The 16,326-nt window shown below is 52.2% G+C and overlaps 1 protein-coding gene across 1 annotated transcript in view; it reads right to left on the reverse strand.

Annotated features, from left to right (window-relative positions):
- Positions 1-1,274: 1,274 nt before the first annotated feature.
- TMEM72 (transmembrane protein 72) overlaps positions 1,275-16,326 on the reverse strand; it is a 29,263-nt gene continuing 14,211 nt past the window's right edge. The window contains exons 2-5 of the mRNA XM_077124556.1: positions 15,952-16,018; positions 11,864-11,935; positions 10,928-11,067; positions 1,275-9,103 (exon numbers count right to left, since the gene is read on the reverse strand). Of these exons, the coding sequence (XP_076980671.1) occupies positions 8,625-9,103; positions 10,928-11,067; positions 11,864-11,935; positions 15,952-16,018 (758 nt within the window). The 3' untranslated portion in view covers positions 1,275-8,624. The remainder of the gene's footprint in view (positions 9,104-10,927; positions 11,068-11,863; positions 11,936-15,951; positions 16,019-16,326) is intronic.

Below are 16,326 nucleotides of genomic sequence, written 5' to 3' on the forward strand. Positions count from 1 at the left end.
CACGACCGTGAGTCAACAATATCTTCAAGATGAAAACGATTACGGCAATGCAAAACTTCTATGTGAGCTACATTTTCAATAAAACTGTAACTTTACTAATATTATAAAATATCCCCTGCTCAATAGTTTCATTTGCTTATCAAGTAGCGAGACTGCTGGACGTGGAGTGCTAGGCACAAAAGGATACGCACACGAGGAGATCTACCGAAGGGTAAGGCTTCTCAAAGGAGAAAGCACTGAACGGCTTAAGCAGGGGGTTTCCTCCACAAAGAGGCTGGTGTTGCCTGAGCGCCAGAATTCCTACAAATAGCAAGATGCTGAGGTCCTACTGGGAAGTAGTGAACGATCAGGACCTCCCCTCAAGGCAGGATATAAAGCAGACGAAGGAAGTGAAGACTTTTCAGATGGAAAAGAAAAGGAACCTTGAAAGAGCACAGAACATTTGCACAAACAAGGGTCATTTGTCTGGCCCCAGGACTGTGTATTTCAAAACAGACCATCCTCAGGGTACTTGAGAGAGAGAGAGCATGTAGCTGCTCCATGTCCTGGAGGGAAGAACAGCCACCCTCTTTCTCTTCTTCCAAGCACAGGACATTCCAAGGAATGTGAGGCATCCCCAAGCTAGGAGGGGCAAGCTTCCGGACCCCCCCGGCATCTCAGTTTAAGAAGCTATTCCACTTGAATTGACTTCACCTCCAAAACTTGCCATCAGGTCCTGGGGTGACAGGGTCTGCCCATCCCCAGCCTCGTTCCCAACCTACAGAACTGTGAACCAAGGACCAGAGCATTTAAGGATGGACCGAGCCGCACGATGGCTGAATGTTTTAAATTTTGTCTCCACTTGGGAATCACCTCTGGCTTTTCACCTTGAAAACTGACTCACAGGGTAACAAAGCTGCAGTTATTACGGCTGGGACAGAATTAGAATGACCAGTAATTCCAGGCAGTTAACCCAGAGCTGAGACCCTCTCCTGTCCCTATTGTACCCAGATGCTAAGGCAAGGGTGGGGGGAGTCTCCCATAATCTGCAGGCGGTCAGCAGTGCTTCCTTCCACAGGGATGTCGTGTTTTGACACACCTGTGAACCTTGGGGCAAAGTTTGAGAACTATTGCTTCTCTGTTGCTGTAATGTGTCTAAGCCAGGTTTTGGCAAGCAACTTCTGTAAAGGGTCAGATAGTAAATATTTTCATACTTGCAGGCCATATCATCCCTATCGCAGCTACTCAAGCGAGAGCAACCATAGACAATGAATGGACATGGCTGTGTTCCAATAAAACTTTATTTACAAAAACAGGCAGCAGGCGGGATTTGGTCTGCGAGTAAAAGGAGAATTTGGAGTGATAACAGGCATCAGCCAAACTTGGCAAAGGGAGTGAATAAGCTACCCTCTGGGTGAGAATGCTTTCAGCAGGGAAAAATAAAAAACCCAAACAAAAGAGATTTTATTATCTTGCATAATCCAAAGTCCCAGGAATGGGTAATTCCAGCGTTGGTTAGTTTAGTATTTCAAAGACATCCCCGAAGACCTCGGAGCTGTTCATCTTTGCACTCTGTTGCCTTATGCTTGTTGGTTTAGTTCCCCTGGTGGTTGCTGGTAGTTTCCGACGGTCCCAGCAGGCACAACCACACTGAGACGGGTTTGCTCCCATCAGTCTCCCTTTTGCAGCAAGGAGCCCTTGCTACAAGGTGCCGGGTCACCTTCCCTTGCTCTTTATCGCCAGAATGAGGTTTGGGCTCACTGCAGAGAGAAGGGGTTGGCTGTCACTTTTCATCAGCCTTATTCTTTGTGTCTCACCTATCCCAGCTACAGAGTCTAATCAGCTAAGACAGCCAGGGGGGAAGTGCTGGGTGCATAAAGATGGGGCAGATGTGGGGTTGGTTTAGAATTCTTTCCACTGAGCCCAGAGATCCGAAGAAATGCTGTGGGATAGGCCACGTTTGTTGTGAAAGAATTCCCCCAATTAAAGTTATTTCTTCCAATAATGCCTTTGCAACAGTAACCGTGGTCAGCAAATCATTATTAAAATGTAAGTGGCCTTGGAATAGAAGTAATTGAATAAGATCTACTTGCCGTATTTCAGTCAGTAAAATGAAATGCCCTTGAGAGCTATGGAAAAGTTTTCCAGGATTTATGCTTGAAACACATTAAACAATTGCAGTGTATTGATAGTCAGCGTACTTTTAAGGTTGTTCAGTGTTTTGGGATGTTATGAAAACAAAGAGGTTTTTTTTTAAAAAAACACCCATAAACGAAATAAAAAAGCAGATAAACCTGCAAAAAATGCAATGACGAAGTCTAGCTCCATTCCTGTTTCTATTGTGGCTATTTTTTTTTCTGAGTGCATCGTCCGGGAACCGAACCCGGGTTTCCCCCAGAAAAGGTGAGTATTCTACCACTGAACCATCCGTGCACCTTATGATGACTTTTTGAATCAAATAAATACAATTTTGCTCTGCTGAAGTATGTTCTGTCTAAATTTATACAAGTTTACTCAGGAGCTAGCATTATCGCTATTAGATCTTTGTCATGGCAAAAGTGTAAGTTTGTGTTTAACGAAATTGTTATTATTTTGACAAACTTTATTTAAAAAATAATGAGATCATCTGTAATTACATCATGTCAAGCCATTGTGCTCATTATCCTAAAACCTGTCCATCTTTTGATACTACAAAAGCATCAGAATTACTACATTTTTGGGGGGGAGGGCGCAGATTTTTGGGCTGCCAGGCCCTCTGCTCTCTTGCTTTGCATTTAGCAATAAACTCTTTGTCTCTCTGGAACCCTGGTGCGATGGACGGGCTGTTATGTGCATGGGGCAGAGAACCCACCGCTTTTGTATAGTATCAATCCAGGAGGGGCAGGCGCTCTGGGTAACGGGAAGGTGGCTTTTGCTGGATGAGAGCTGTGTGCCAAGTGTCCCCAGCCACTGAAAGGGGCTTCAGCCAGGGAGCTCTGAGGCCAGGGGGGCAGGAGGCCTTGGGTGGCTGTGTGCTCATTGGTGTCCCTCTATTAAACATCTTTATCAGCCTAGGGTTTGGAGTGCAGCCAGCAGGAGAGAGCAGGAGACCTGAATTGGCGGATGGAAGTCTCAGAGGTAGCCCAGAATGTTCTTGCTGGGCATACAACCATTACCTGTGTTTTACCTGCTTGTGGGGAGGGGCAAATGCTGCGGAGGCTGGAATTCTAGCCTGAGCTTAGAGGGGCGTGTGCAGGAGGGCTTGGCACAGCTCCCAGGTTTGGTTCTCTGATCGGCTCACAGGGAACATCAGAAAGGCAGCAGAATGTGCTCTGGGATGTGCCTGGGGCAGGCAGAACTAGGAGGCACCGGCTCTCGCTGGGCAGGGGTTGCAGTGGAGGCTGCTAAGTGCTCAGAATAGAAATCTCCCCAGGGTGTGGGTACAGAAAGCTGAGGGAGGGAATAGATAAACAGCAGTCCCAGCCAACATGGGGGAGCAGATGTGGGGGCCAGTGTTGTTCTACTCCTCAGGCTGAGTGCTCCCCATTTCCACTTCCTTCACCCCTCCCCATCATTTCCTTGCCACCACTCCTCACCCCCCAGTCTCAATTGCCAGAGAAATGAAAGTCTCAGGGTGACACAGATCAAGCCCCCTTCTCATTCAAAAGAAGAAAGGAGGGAAGAGCAGAGAGGAAGGGCAGAGGTGAGGTCTCTGGTCAGGTTAGGACTCTGGTCTCCTGGCACCCTAAATGAGGCCTTAAGCCTCACTACCACCTCATGTCAGCCCACTTGGGGTGCTATCTGTGTATCGGACAGTTTGCCTTACCCGTCCTTTCAACCCCAGCACCTAGCGTAGTGCCTGAGGCACATAGTAGGGGCTTAAAGAATGGCTTGCTGATTTAAGCTGATCCTTGTTCCTAGCAATCTGTTCTCTAAGTTTATCATGGGGCTGCTGGTTTGGAAGGAAAGGAATGTGTTCCACTCTGGAAAGAGGAACCCAAGACTCAGGGGCCTACAAACATCTCACCCAGTTTCCTGGAAACAGAAGCAATAGTAAGCTGGTGGCAGCCCCACCCCCATTCTGGGAGTCTCTGAAAAGCACCCTGTGGTTGAGTGGGGAGGCCATGTGTGCCCTCAGACCGAAGGAGCTGTTTAGGGACATATGAATCATCAAACACATTGCCCATTAGCTTTACTCGTTTTTTGCTTTTTAAAGGGAAACAGGATTTGAGACTCACAGAGGCTTTCAGTATCCATTAGATGGTAAAGTTACATTCGGTGGGCTCTTGCACCTGTCCCAGTCTCTTCCCAAATGCATCTCCCCCCAAGGCCCCACTTCTGACATTCCCCAAATTTGCACAGAGACTGCAAATTTCCCAGCAGCTAGTGCCATCAAAGCGTTGCAGAGTATTAAAAACTCAGCTCTGGACTTTCCTTGCGTCTCTCTGAGACTGGGCAGATACTGTTAGAGTACTTAGCCTTGGTCCCTGAGGCTTGGGGCTGACTGGGTTGTTGGAGACAGCCTGGCATCCCTCATTCAAATTACATATGAAGAATTATCCAAGGCCCCAAATCTTGGCAGAGCCAAGCGGAGCCATGCTCTTGTTCCCCTGACTTCTAGCTGGTGTTGGTCTCTTCAGGCAGCTGTTTTCACCCTTACGAAACTCGTTTTCTCCAAATTCCCATTCTCTTCTGTGCAAAGGTCATGACTCATCAGTTCTGGTTTCTCTGGACAATGGTGAGGAATTCACCCAGCCAGGTAGGTCCCAGGGGGGCAGCTCAGTCCAGCCAAGGAGGACAGTCTGTCTTTGTCTCCCAAGAGAAGCCCCCCTTTTCTTCCTTCTCCTGGTGATCAAAAACCTGTCTGTCCAATTGCTGATCAGCAGCTTTGGACTCCAGCCAAGCCCAGGGCCTGGGAAGGCAGATGCTGGCTGGATGGCAAAGAAAGCTTGAAATTTTTTGCATACAAGGGATGGGGCAAAGGGGTTTCCCATTTGGATATATCAAAGCGTGTGTTTCCTTAGAGAGGTCAGTGAGGGGTAGCATGGGGCAGAACCCCAAGAACAGGAGCTCAAGTTTGTTCCTTGGACTAACATATTAAAGAACTGGTTCCCTGAGGAGCTGAAGTAGAGCTGATCAAAAAATGAGCAAAAGATCCCAGAGTGACTACAGGCCTCTACGTCCCAGAAAAGGAGCATCCAAGGACCAGCACAATCAAGAGACTGATTTTTGTTGAACACCTGCCAGCTCTCAGATGCTGTATTTCACTTATATGGTGATATTTAAACCTCAATCAATCCCTGGAGTTGAGTATTATTATTTCCCCCTATTTCCAGGTAGGGAAGTGGAGACTCAGAGTGATTAAGTAAAGTCTGGTCATACAGCTGATGAAGACAGAACTAGTACTCAATCCTGCATCTTTTCTGCTTGACAGAGCAAGTTCTCATAAATGCATTCCATTTCTTTATTGTCATTGAAAAAACAAACTAAAAACTTAGGAGCGTGACTTTTGGAATGGTAGAGTGAGGAGCTTGGAGGACCACTTCCCCAGTGAAATACCCATTTCATTATAAACATCAATCACTTAAAGTCAGTGGTAATGACATACAGCAAATGGAGAAACATTCATTCAAGAAAATTTACTAACTCTTGGTAAGAATAGTGAGGGGCTCTGGCATTTGAATCGTGACCTGTCCCCTCCCCCCCGACTGCTCTGCCAATGGAAACTCAGCTCTGGGAGGATGCAGCCATGAACATAAGGCTCCCTCTCCTCCAAGATCCTCCTCTAGTGCTATGTTTCACCCAGAAGGGCACAACGTTGGTATGTCTCATCCTTCTCAGCCTTGTGTTGTATAAGTTCTACTCTACGCAGGCATCGCCAAGAGGACTGTGCTGGTTTGGAGCTGTATGGACTCCAGAAAAACATGTTCTTAAATTTAATCTGTTCCTGTGGGTGTGAACCCATTGTATGTAGGACCTTTGATGAAGTTATTTCAGTTAAGGTGGGCCCACCTCAATCAGGACGGATCTTAATCCTATTACTGGAGTCTTTTATAAGCAAAATGATATACAGACCAATGGAGAGAAATCCATGGAAGCAAGAAGCTGAAATTCAATGGAAGTTGTAAGAGAATGGAGGAGTCAGGAGAGGCTACCATATGCCTTGCCATGTGACAGAGGAGTCAAGGATTGCCGGCAGCCAGCCGCAAACACCAGTCTTTGGGGAGAAAGCATTGCCTTGATGATGCCTTGATTTTGACTTTCTTTTCATCACAAAACCATATCCTAATAAATTCCCATTGTTTAACCCAACCCATTTCATGGTATTTGCTTGAGTAGCCTAGGAAACTAAAACAAGAACTAATACTCCCTTCCCCTACCCAGGCCCTGCCTGTAGAGAAGAAGCTCTACTTCAGGTGCAACAAGCTGAGAATACTGGCTCTCCAATTACCCCTCAGCTCACTCCTAGAGTAGAGGAGGCAAGCCAAGAGTATCAGGGGCTACCACTCCCCTTCCCTCAGCACCCACTTGTAGAGCAGAGGGATCACTCCAGGGTAAGTAGATGACTGTGACCCATACACATGAAAAGTAACAGGCAGTAGAAAGAGCTTTTGAGGGGTCCCAGATGTTGGACTTAGCTGACAAGGACTTCAAAGCAGCTATTACATATACGTTCAAAGAGCTAAAGGAAAACATGTTGAAAGAATTAAAGGAAGGTGTGACAATGTCTTGCCAAATAGAGAATATCAATAAAGAGACAGAAATTATAACGTCAAAGAAACAAATGTAAGTTCTGGAATTAAAAAGTACAATAAAAAATGAGAAATTCACCAGAGGAATCAACAGCAGATTTGAGATAGAAGCATAAATAATCGCTAACTTGAAGACGGATCGACAGAGACTAGGCAATCTGAAGAAGAGAGTAATAAAGAAGAGCGTATCCCCTGGAATCCCCAGCACACCCCCTTACCTCTAAGACATTTCCAAAGCAATACTCTAACCTGTGGTTTCACGAAAGTGGTTATAAAATGGGGCTGACGGATCTGAGATGACACTTTAGGTTTTGTTTCTGGAGACCTAGTCACCAAACACCAAACCTCTGAAGTTTCCCCTTCCTGATGAGTGGGAATATCCAGGACCTACAGTGTTGCAATGCCTCTGCTATAAGGTTCTCTGTGGGATCACATTCCCTTCCACCCAGGGTGGATGACAAGCAGCCGGCTCTCCCTGAGTTGGCTCCTTCTGTATACAGGACCTGACTGAGACCCCTGGCCCATTAGGAATTGGGCACAACTCATGCCCACCTACAGACCACATTATTACTTGGTCCCCAAACCTTGCGCTCTCAGGGCAGCTAAAGAAACAGCTTTACCACTTGCAGATCAAGGGTTTACTGGAATGTGATTATTTGCTTTTCTTATTTGATTTTATAGAGGAACTGGATTATTGCAGGCCAGTGTTCTGTTTGTTCGGAATGCCTGCTGCTTTTAGGCACCACCTGATACCAGCTTCTGGCTGGCCATTATTCCCACACAGGCAAAATAACTTGCAGGGAATGTTGAAAAATCTACAGGAATGAATACAACTTACCTATCTAGACATGAAAGCATGTACGCTAAGCCTTCCTCTCCAGAACCTCATGTCTGCTCACACGAATTTGGAGATCTGTTTTTTCTTAAGATTTCTCATTGGCAGGAATAACATGCCTGCTCTTTCTTGCAGCAATCTCATGAGCCAAAGAACACCTTTTTAGAAGTGAAAACTCTATTGCAAATCACTTGACCGAGGAACATCTAATTCAGGTGAATTTTGTTCATCAGGGGCTCACCATCCCCTCTCTGTGGTCCTGTGGCAGACAGCTGGCCTGCTTTCCTCCCTCCCTCCAAGTTTGAACAAATACATTGAACACCCATTCTGCCACCGTGCCTCTGGGTGCCCTGCCCACATGACCCCAGGGTCAGCCCCTGGCAGGCAGGCAATCCCGGGGAACACAGGCCCAGGCTTTCCATCTGTCAGCTGACTCATCTATGTGGAATCTTGAAAGAGTCCATAGTCCCTGAGACGGGAATGAGTGGGCCTTCTCTCAGTGAGCACAGACCGGCTTTGTTTTCCTGCAGGGGCCGTGGCCTGGCGCCACTCTCCACCAGGAGGGAGGGTTATGACCCTCCCCACCCTGAGCAATCATGGCAGGGACCCAGGGCCACCCATAATGACTGCCTTTGGGGTGCTTAAGCTGCTGGCGCCCGTCTGGATCTTCAGAGATGGGGTACGTGAAAGAATCTTGGCGAGTGCAGGGTCCTGGTTGGGAGCCAGGGAAGCCCAGTGCTTATTCTGGGTGGACGGGATCTGTGCCTTCTGGACACCAGCAGTCTTGGGTGAGGTGGCGAGTCTTGGTCTGCTTTGGGGCCAGCATGTGGATTTCTGGGCTCGATGGCCTGAAGGGAGGAGCCAGTGCTGGCGGAGGCCCCGTAGGCTTGGTCTGTGCTTCCCTTGGGGACTGCTTGCCGGTTAGGCTAGCTGGCATCCCTGGAGGTCCAGCCCCCACGTGGAGGGACCCCTTGAGGTGCTGAGCTCCGGAGGAAGGCGAGCTCACCAGACGGCCTGCAGCTGTCAGGAAAGTCCAGGCAGGGGCTCCCCTCGGCGCCCCCGGGGCTGAGGCAGGGGTTTCAGAACAGGCCTGAGGCTGTGAGTGAGGACAGGAAGAGCGGGCCTTGGGCGGGAGGGATGATGGGGGTGGTGTCTGAGGCGGTTTCCTCAGGCTCGCTGTCCCCGTCGTCCAAGCCCCCAGCGAGGGACGGGATGATTTTGACCACTTTCTCTCCAAAGTGCACCTGCTTCTTCCTAGCTCCCAGGTCTGCTGGCTCCAGAGTGAGCTCCACCAGGGTGTCGGGGGGCTGCCGGGAGGGCGCCTCCTTGGTCCCCTTCAAGATGCTCTTCATGTGGGTGAAGAGGGCGCCGGGCCCCTCCTTGAGGGCCCCATGGAAGGTGTAGGTCTGCTCGGTGTCCCCGGCGCCGGTGGTGCTGACGGCGCTGCCGCAGGGGTCAGTGTACTGGCCCGGGGAGGCCGGCGCGGCGGGGGCAGCCTTGCTCCTTGTCCGCTTGCTCAGCAGGAAGTAGGCCAGGCCGGTGACGATGAGCATGGAGCCTGGAAGAGATCTGGGGGGTCAGGCATGCTGGGTGTGTCGTGGGAAAACCAAAGGCCACCTTTCCAAAGGCCCATGCCACGTGAGGCCATCTGGCCAGAGGCAGTGCCCTCTGACCTGGCCCTCAGCGCGGGCTCACTTGATGCTCAGGCCACTCCTGTTAGACTTGGGGACCACCCTGCCCTGGGGAAGGGGCCCACACTGCGCTCTGGCCCTCAACCAGCCCATTAGCCGGGAGGCCTGGGACCTGCTTTGGAAATCTGAGGATGGGCTCTGCCCGGAGGACCTGCCTCTAATCCCCTTGCCCAAAGCCCACATCTTATTGATTGTTGACACTGGCGCTGCCCATCTGGCCTCCCCGTCTCCAGGCACAGCTTCCCTTTCAGACGGCTTTAGGGCTGGCCCCGTAATGCCTTCAAGGAGCCTGGGCCTGGTCATTCCCAGGAGTGGGTGATCCCCTTGGCTTCAGCCTGCCCCAGTTCTCACTGGAGAAACCCCAGAGAAATGCTAATCCCTTTGGGTATGTCTAGCAGAGAACTGGCCCCCTGTTGCCCTGCCTCCAGACCACACCCAGCTTCCTGGGCAGGGCTCACCTGTCACCTCCCTACCTGCCTCCACTAAGATGCTGATGCTCTGTCTCTCTTGCCAGGAGCCCCCTATCTCTTCAACCCTCCCACCCCCCCCACCCCAGTCCTAAAGGCCAGAGGAACCTCGTGGCTCTGGCTGTCCATGGAGTGGGCAGTTGTCAGAGTTGACTCCTTCTCAGGAGCCCCCATTGGGTGGGGTGGGGGCTGCTGCATGGAGCAGTCTCTATGGGGTATCCTCGGGTCCATTAGCAGAGATCTCAGGGGGATGAAGAGGGCTCTGGCTTTCAGCTTAATCTCTTGGGTGGTACTGCCGATAGTCACGAAGGAAGGGCAACTGCTTGTACAGGCAGGAGGTGGGAAGAGGGGAGTTCCCAGCAGAAAAGGTCACGGACAGAAACAGATGGAGGAGGCCTTGAGTCATGGGTTCTGCAACCAGAACACTGACAAGTAGGGCCTCTGGGGGGGGGGGCAGGGAGCAGGAGACAAGGCTGGGAAGGATTTTAGGGGTCACATCGTGGGGTGCCTGGGGAGTGTGGGCCTAAACGGGTAGGCCCACTGGGAGACTCGGAAGAAGGACAATCCTCAACCCTGGGACGGCTCTCAGGGCACACAGCGGGGGCAAGGACGCTCTGGGCCTCTTGCCACCTGCACAAGGGGTGTTCCTCCATTTGGTCAGGCTGGAGGGCTCTCACCCCCACACTCCAGGCCAGCTTGAGAGAGGAGACCAGAGCCAGGGGGTTGGGGGTCGGAGGGATTGCACCTCCACCATCTGGGCGCTCCTGCCTGGGATGGGCGCTCCTGCCTGGAATGGTCACTCCTGCCTGGGATGGTCACTCCTACTTGGGATGGTCACTCCTACCTGGGATGGTCACCCCTACTTGGGATGGTCACTCCTACCTGGGATGGTCACTCCTGCCTGGGATGGTGACTCCTGCCTGGGATGGTGACTCCTGCCTGGGATGGTCACTCCTGCCTGGGATGGTCACTCCTACCTGGGATGGTGACTCCTGCCTGGGATGGTGACTCCTGCCTGGGATGGTGACTCCTGCCTGGGATGGTCACTCCTACCTGGGATGGTCACTCCTGCCTGGGATGGTCACTCCTGCCTGGGATGGTCACTCCTGCCTGGAATGGTCACTCCTGCCTGGGATGGGCGCTCCTGCCTTGGATGGTCTCTCCTACCTGGGATGGTCACTCCTACCTGGGATGGTTGCCCCTACCTGGGATGGTCACTCCTACCTGGGATGGTCACATGCCAGACCAGGACTGGGTGGAGGAAGCAGGCCACGGACAGCAGCATGTAGGCCAGGAACTTCTGGAAGCAGCCCAGCCAGTGGGCCCTCTCCCTGGCTCTGTGGGCCAGGGAGCCTGGTGGACACCTGGGGGCGAGGGTCCCAGGGTCAGCGGGAAGCAGCAGCCAGGAAAGCTCCAGCTATACCAGAAGACCCTCTGCCCAGGGAGCTGTCCTGGGCAGCTCCGGGGTGCCGTGGGGGTCTCTGCTGACCCCTAGTGGTCTTTCTTTGGTGGCCAAGCCCCAAGCGGCAGGCTAGGCTGGGATTTCCTGAGTGGGTGAAATGCCCTCAGGTCCCCGGCTCTTGCCTCCCCGGCCCTGAGAAGTTTGTGGAAAGGATTCTTTAGGGTGGTGGTGAGCAGAAATGGGGAAGGTGGTCATCTAGGGCTGGCCTTGTAAGGTGTGGGGACAGCGGAAGGCAAGGCTGGTAACTGACCTTGCAGGTGCTGAGAGCCAGGTGCTCCAGCCCTGATGCCCTCCCTCATGGGTGATGGTGACAGGGGGAAAGGGACAAAGCTCTGCTCCCTGCAGGTGGCCTACAGGGTGCTCGCGGGTGTGTGGGTGGCTTGGCATTGCACCAGGGGGACTGGCCGCTCCATGGCCTTTGGGCCTTCCCAATGTTTCTGAATGGAGCAGACCCTGAATGCACTGTCCGTTTCCTCCCTTGGTTGGAGGAGGGAAAGAAGATTGAGCCTTGGTGGTGTTGGTGGTGGGACTGGTGGAGGCGCTTCCAGACCCAGGGCTCCCCACACCTCGTGCAGGGAAAGGTTCACTGGTGTTTGGGGAGCAGGAGGTCCTCCAGGGCTTGGTCTCCCTGGGGGAGACATCTGGGGTGCCTGGGGCTGGGGGATGGGTGAAGGGTGGGGCTTCTGGAGGCTACTTACTGGAAGCAGATGGCCAGCAGCTGAGCCACAAAATAAGCCCCTTCACACACAGAGACGGCGGCACCGGTGAACCTGAGGGTGGAGACAGGTGAGGGAGGATGGCTCCTTGAGCTCCTCCCCCGCTTTCCCACAGCTGCCCTCTCTCAGCCAGACTCTCTTGTCGTGGGGACTTAGTCCGGCCACCCAGCCAGTGGTCACTGGGTGCTGTCTCCATACCAAGGCTGCGCTGTGCCCCCTGGTCCTTCACTCCCCTCGTTCCTTGACTCCCCAACCCCCTGGATTTCTGGCACCCCAACTTCCCAAATCCTGGTCTCCCAGCCCCCTGGTCCCTGCCCCTGGCCCTCTGACCCCTAGTCCATTTGCTCTCTGGCCCCCCACCCCCCTGACCCCAGCACCTTGGCTCCCTGACTCTTTGACCCCTCTGGACCTTGGTCCCTGCCCCCCCACCCGATTCCCCCAGCCATCTGATCCCCTGGCCCCTCGCCTGTCACCCCTTCCAGCCTCTGTTGAGCATTATGACCAGAGACACTAGACTGTGGACTCCTGTAGGGAGACCCTCTCTAATTCCCCTGTGCAGCCGTACCCCAGCATGGATGGCCTGTTGGGAGGTGCTCCATGTTTGTGCATTGGAGTGAATGAATGAGTCAACCAGAGGATATGCTATTCTGCAGGGAAAGGCAGCTTGAGAAGGGGACGAGATTATCCCAGGACCTTGAGCGTTTCTTTCTCTCTGTCTTCATGATCATTTAGTATTGAAATTTCCACTTTCTCCCACTCTCTCAATACCTCCCGGGGCCCACCTAACTCTTACCCCTCAGCTTTTAAAATAAAGTTGACTTTCATATAATTATCACTACTTGCTAAATATGGGTGTAAGGGTTTTACAAATATCAGCTCATTTAATCACTGGAAGAGTTAAACCCATTTTATAGATGTGGAAATTGAGGCTCAGAGAGGTTAAGCTCCCCATCTGTGGTCACACAGCTGATCAGTGGCAGGGGCAACATCTGGTCCCAGAACCCCAGCTCCAGAGTCTGTGCCTATCACCTTCAGCAAGCCATGTGCTTTGTCAAACAATTGGCATTGCCTTTTTAGAAAAAGGCTGGGAGAATAAAGTGACTCATTCAGAGTTACACTCAGGTACTACAGAGGCTGTGCCACTTGGCGCCAGGAAGACCCACCAGCCACTCCAGTGGGGCTGCAAATGCAAGCAGAGACCCTGCCAGTGTAGCAACAACTTGCCTGCGAGGCCCCTGGCCAGGGCTCCGCAGGCCTGGGGCAGCCCTTCCCCAGCGATGGCAGGCAAGTGTGAGGAAGGCGATGGGGTCCCACTGGAAGAAAGAGGAAGGCAGGGGAGGAAGCAAGCATAGAAAGGAGAAGCCGAGAAAGAAAAGAGGAAGGGAAGCACGGTTCAGTCCTTACCGGGCAGTCCCCATTCTTGGCCATGACCTCTGCTTGGTGCTGAGGATACAGAGAAGTGGGTGGTCATTTTTTTTTGGGGGGGGGGCGGGGGAATGTGCCATAGTTGGCTTATGGGCCACATGCAAGAGAAAACAGAGGCTGGAGCCTGGAGTCAGCCTTGGGGAAGAGTGTATGTGTGCATGGGGGAGGACGGTGGCTGAAGGCGGGAGAAAGGGGAGATGGGAAGGTTTGGATGACCCTTGAGGAATGAATGGGTGCAGCACACAGTGGGTGCACCCCTGCAGGGGTGGTGAGTGGTGCATTGGTGGAGAATAGTTCATGGTGAGGGGTGTGGCTGGGGGCACCCAGGGCGGGAAATCACATCTCCCAGGACCAACCCCAGAGTGACCATGTTGGGGTCGTAAGTCCTGTCTCTTTGAGATGTGGCAGACAATAAGGAAGAGGAAGTATTTTGCATCTCCCCCTCAGCAGCCAACCTACACAATAGGATGGCAATGCCTCATCTCTTCTCCAAAGGGGATGCTTGTGAGTGAATTGAGCCATCAAGTGAGAAAGGGAAGGTCCTGTTTGCTTCTGGACACAGGGGTGAAGGTGCACTGTGTGGGGAAGTGACGTTGCATGGAGAAGTCGTGTCCAGCCACTGGGGATCCAGGGCTCAAGGCTTCCCAGAGTGGAATGCCGCGAAGGAATGTCAGCCCACAGGAATGAAGTGACTGACGGCACTCTGGGCAGAATCAATCAGAGAAGTGAAGGCTTAGAGGCAACATGACGTGGGAGAGTGTGAGAAAGCGTCAGGCACTTGGGCATATTATGTGAACAGTGAGAAGCAAGGTGGAGCCAGAAGGTCACCCAGGAGTGCAGAGCAGAGGCAATGGGGGGCTGTCATCGCTATGTCTCTAGATGGCTGATTCTGTGTTGTGGTGGGAAATGGACTGGAAAAGTGGAAAATGGTTGGCAATTGCAGTGTGTTTTCCAGACCAGCAGCCTCGCAGAGGCTGCACTCAGGAAGGAGGGAGGAGAGGCAGCAGATTTGAGGGCTGCTTGGACAGAGACCTGGCAATTCTTGATGAAGGCGGAGGGTGAGGGAGGAAGAGAGCAGAGGGTCCAGCTCGGTGGCCCCACATAAGGGGTGTTTAGGCAATCATCATCCAAGAGCAGGACCTTGGTAGGTCTGCCTGGCCAGTTATTACCCAACACGGTGCAGCTCAATAACTCCTTCGGTATCTCCTGGCACTGGGAGGTACAGGCTTCCTGCACTGCCAGGAGGAAACCCTGTTAGCCCCCAGGCATCAGGTGGAGGCTGCTGAGAAGCTGGGTCAGAGTCTGCAGGCACCCCAGGTTTTCCTCAACCCCACAGTGCACCATGACAGTTTGCGGAGGTAGCTGGTATAGAAGAAAAGGCATAGGCTGAGGGATGAGAGGGACCAGTTTGAATCTGGGCTCTGTGGTTCACAAACTCTGTGAGCTTTATCTCTGAATTTCCTGAGCTGCAAAACTTGGCCACTACACTCTACACTCCTCATACAGTGGCTGTGAGGATCAAGGGTATCCAAAATATTTAACTGTGCTTGCATTTAGAGGAGCTCAAAACAAGAGCTCTTCTTTAAAACAAGAGTTCAACCATGTTTGCTGAATAAAGAAATTATTAAAGGATGGATGGATGGTGTGCCTGTTTGAAACTGTTATGTACCCCAGTAAAGCCATGTTCTTTGAATCCAATATTGTGGGGGCAGACTATTTTTGGGTGGGGCCTTTTGATTAGGTTGTTTCCATGGAGATGATACAACTGGGTGGGACCTTGTGATTGAGTTGTTTCCATGGAGATGTGACCCCACCCATTCAAAGCAGGTCTTAATCCTTTTACTGGAGTCCTCTATGAAGAGAAAAAAAAAGGCAGAAAACACAGAGAGAGTTCAGAGCCAACACAGAGGACAAAGAGATGATATCAAGAGACACAGCCATTTGGAGATGTTAAGCTAAGAGATGAAACCCAGAGTTTGCCCCGGAGAAGGTAAGTGGGGACCCACAGATGCTTAGGGAGAAAGCCACTGGAATCAGAGGCTGAAAGCAATGAACCAGGAGCAAGGACCTGTGACACCAGCCACGTGACTTCCCAGCTGACAGAGCTGTTCCAGATGCCCGTGACCTTTCTTCAAAGTCAAGGTGTCTTTCTCTGGATGCCTCAATTTGAACATTTTCATGGTTTTAGAATTGTAACTGGTAACTTAATAAGTTTCCTTTATGAGAGCCAATCCATTTCTGGTCTATTGCTTTCCAGCAGCATTAGCAGACTGAAACAGGAGGACAGATGGATGGATGGATGGAGAGGTGGCGCATGTGTAGATGGAAGGATGGATGACACATGGTAGGGTGAGTGGAAGGACGGATGGATGGATGGAAAGATGGTTGGATGGAAGGCTGAATGGATGAAAGGATCGGCGCATGGATGTATGGACGTAGGATGGATGGGTAGGTAGATGGGTGTGCGGATAACTGGTTGATTTGCGAGATGGTCTAAGCCCTGCCCAGATCAGGGTCTATCCTAGAAGCCTGCTCTCCTCCACGTCTGGAGTGGGATGGAACTGCATGGGAGAGCGGGGCTGCCCTCGCCCATCCTGAGCAGGTGGAACAGACAGAAAGGCAGGGAAGGCCGCACACATACTCACAGCAGATAGAAAGCCAGGCTCGTGAACTGCCCCCGCAGGAAAGTCTCGGTGCCCACGCCGATCAACACTAAGGGGAAGAGAAGAGTGGAGAATGGGCTCAGGGGCTCCCTGCCCCAGCACTGCCCACGGGATGAGGGTGTGCCGGGGTGGGAGGCCCTTTGGAGGGCTCCCTGGCTGGGGGGTGAGAGCCCGGGTAGGCTCGGCTCCATGCAGAGCGGGGAGCTGTGGCTGGAGAGAGCAGCACAGGGAGCTTCTGGTCTGGTCCCTTAAGCCCCAGGCGGAGCCCCAGGGATCTTCTACTCCAGCTTCAGGCCAGCGTAGATGTTCTTGCTCTTAGCCGCTCCTTAATGCCCCAGAGACAGACAGCCCTCAGGG

The sequence above is a fragment of the Tamandua tetradactyla genome, chromosome 13, assembly GCF_023851605.1.
Source record: "Tamandua tetradactyla isolate mTamTet1 chromosome 13, mTamTet1.pri, whole genome shotgun sequence".
Classification (NCBI taxonomy): Eukaryota; Metazoa; Chordata; class Mammalia; order Pilosa; family Myrmecophagidae; genus Tamandua; species Tamandua tetradactyla.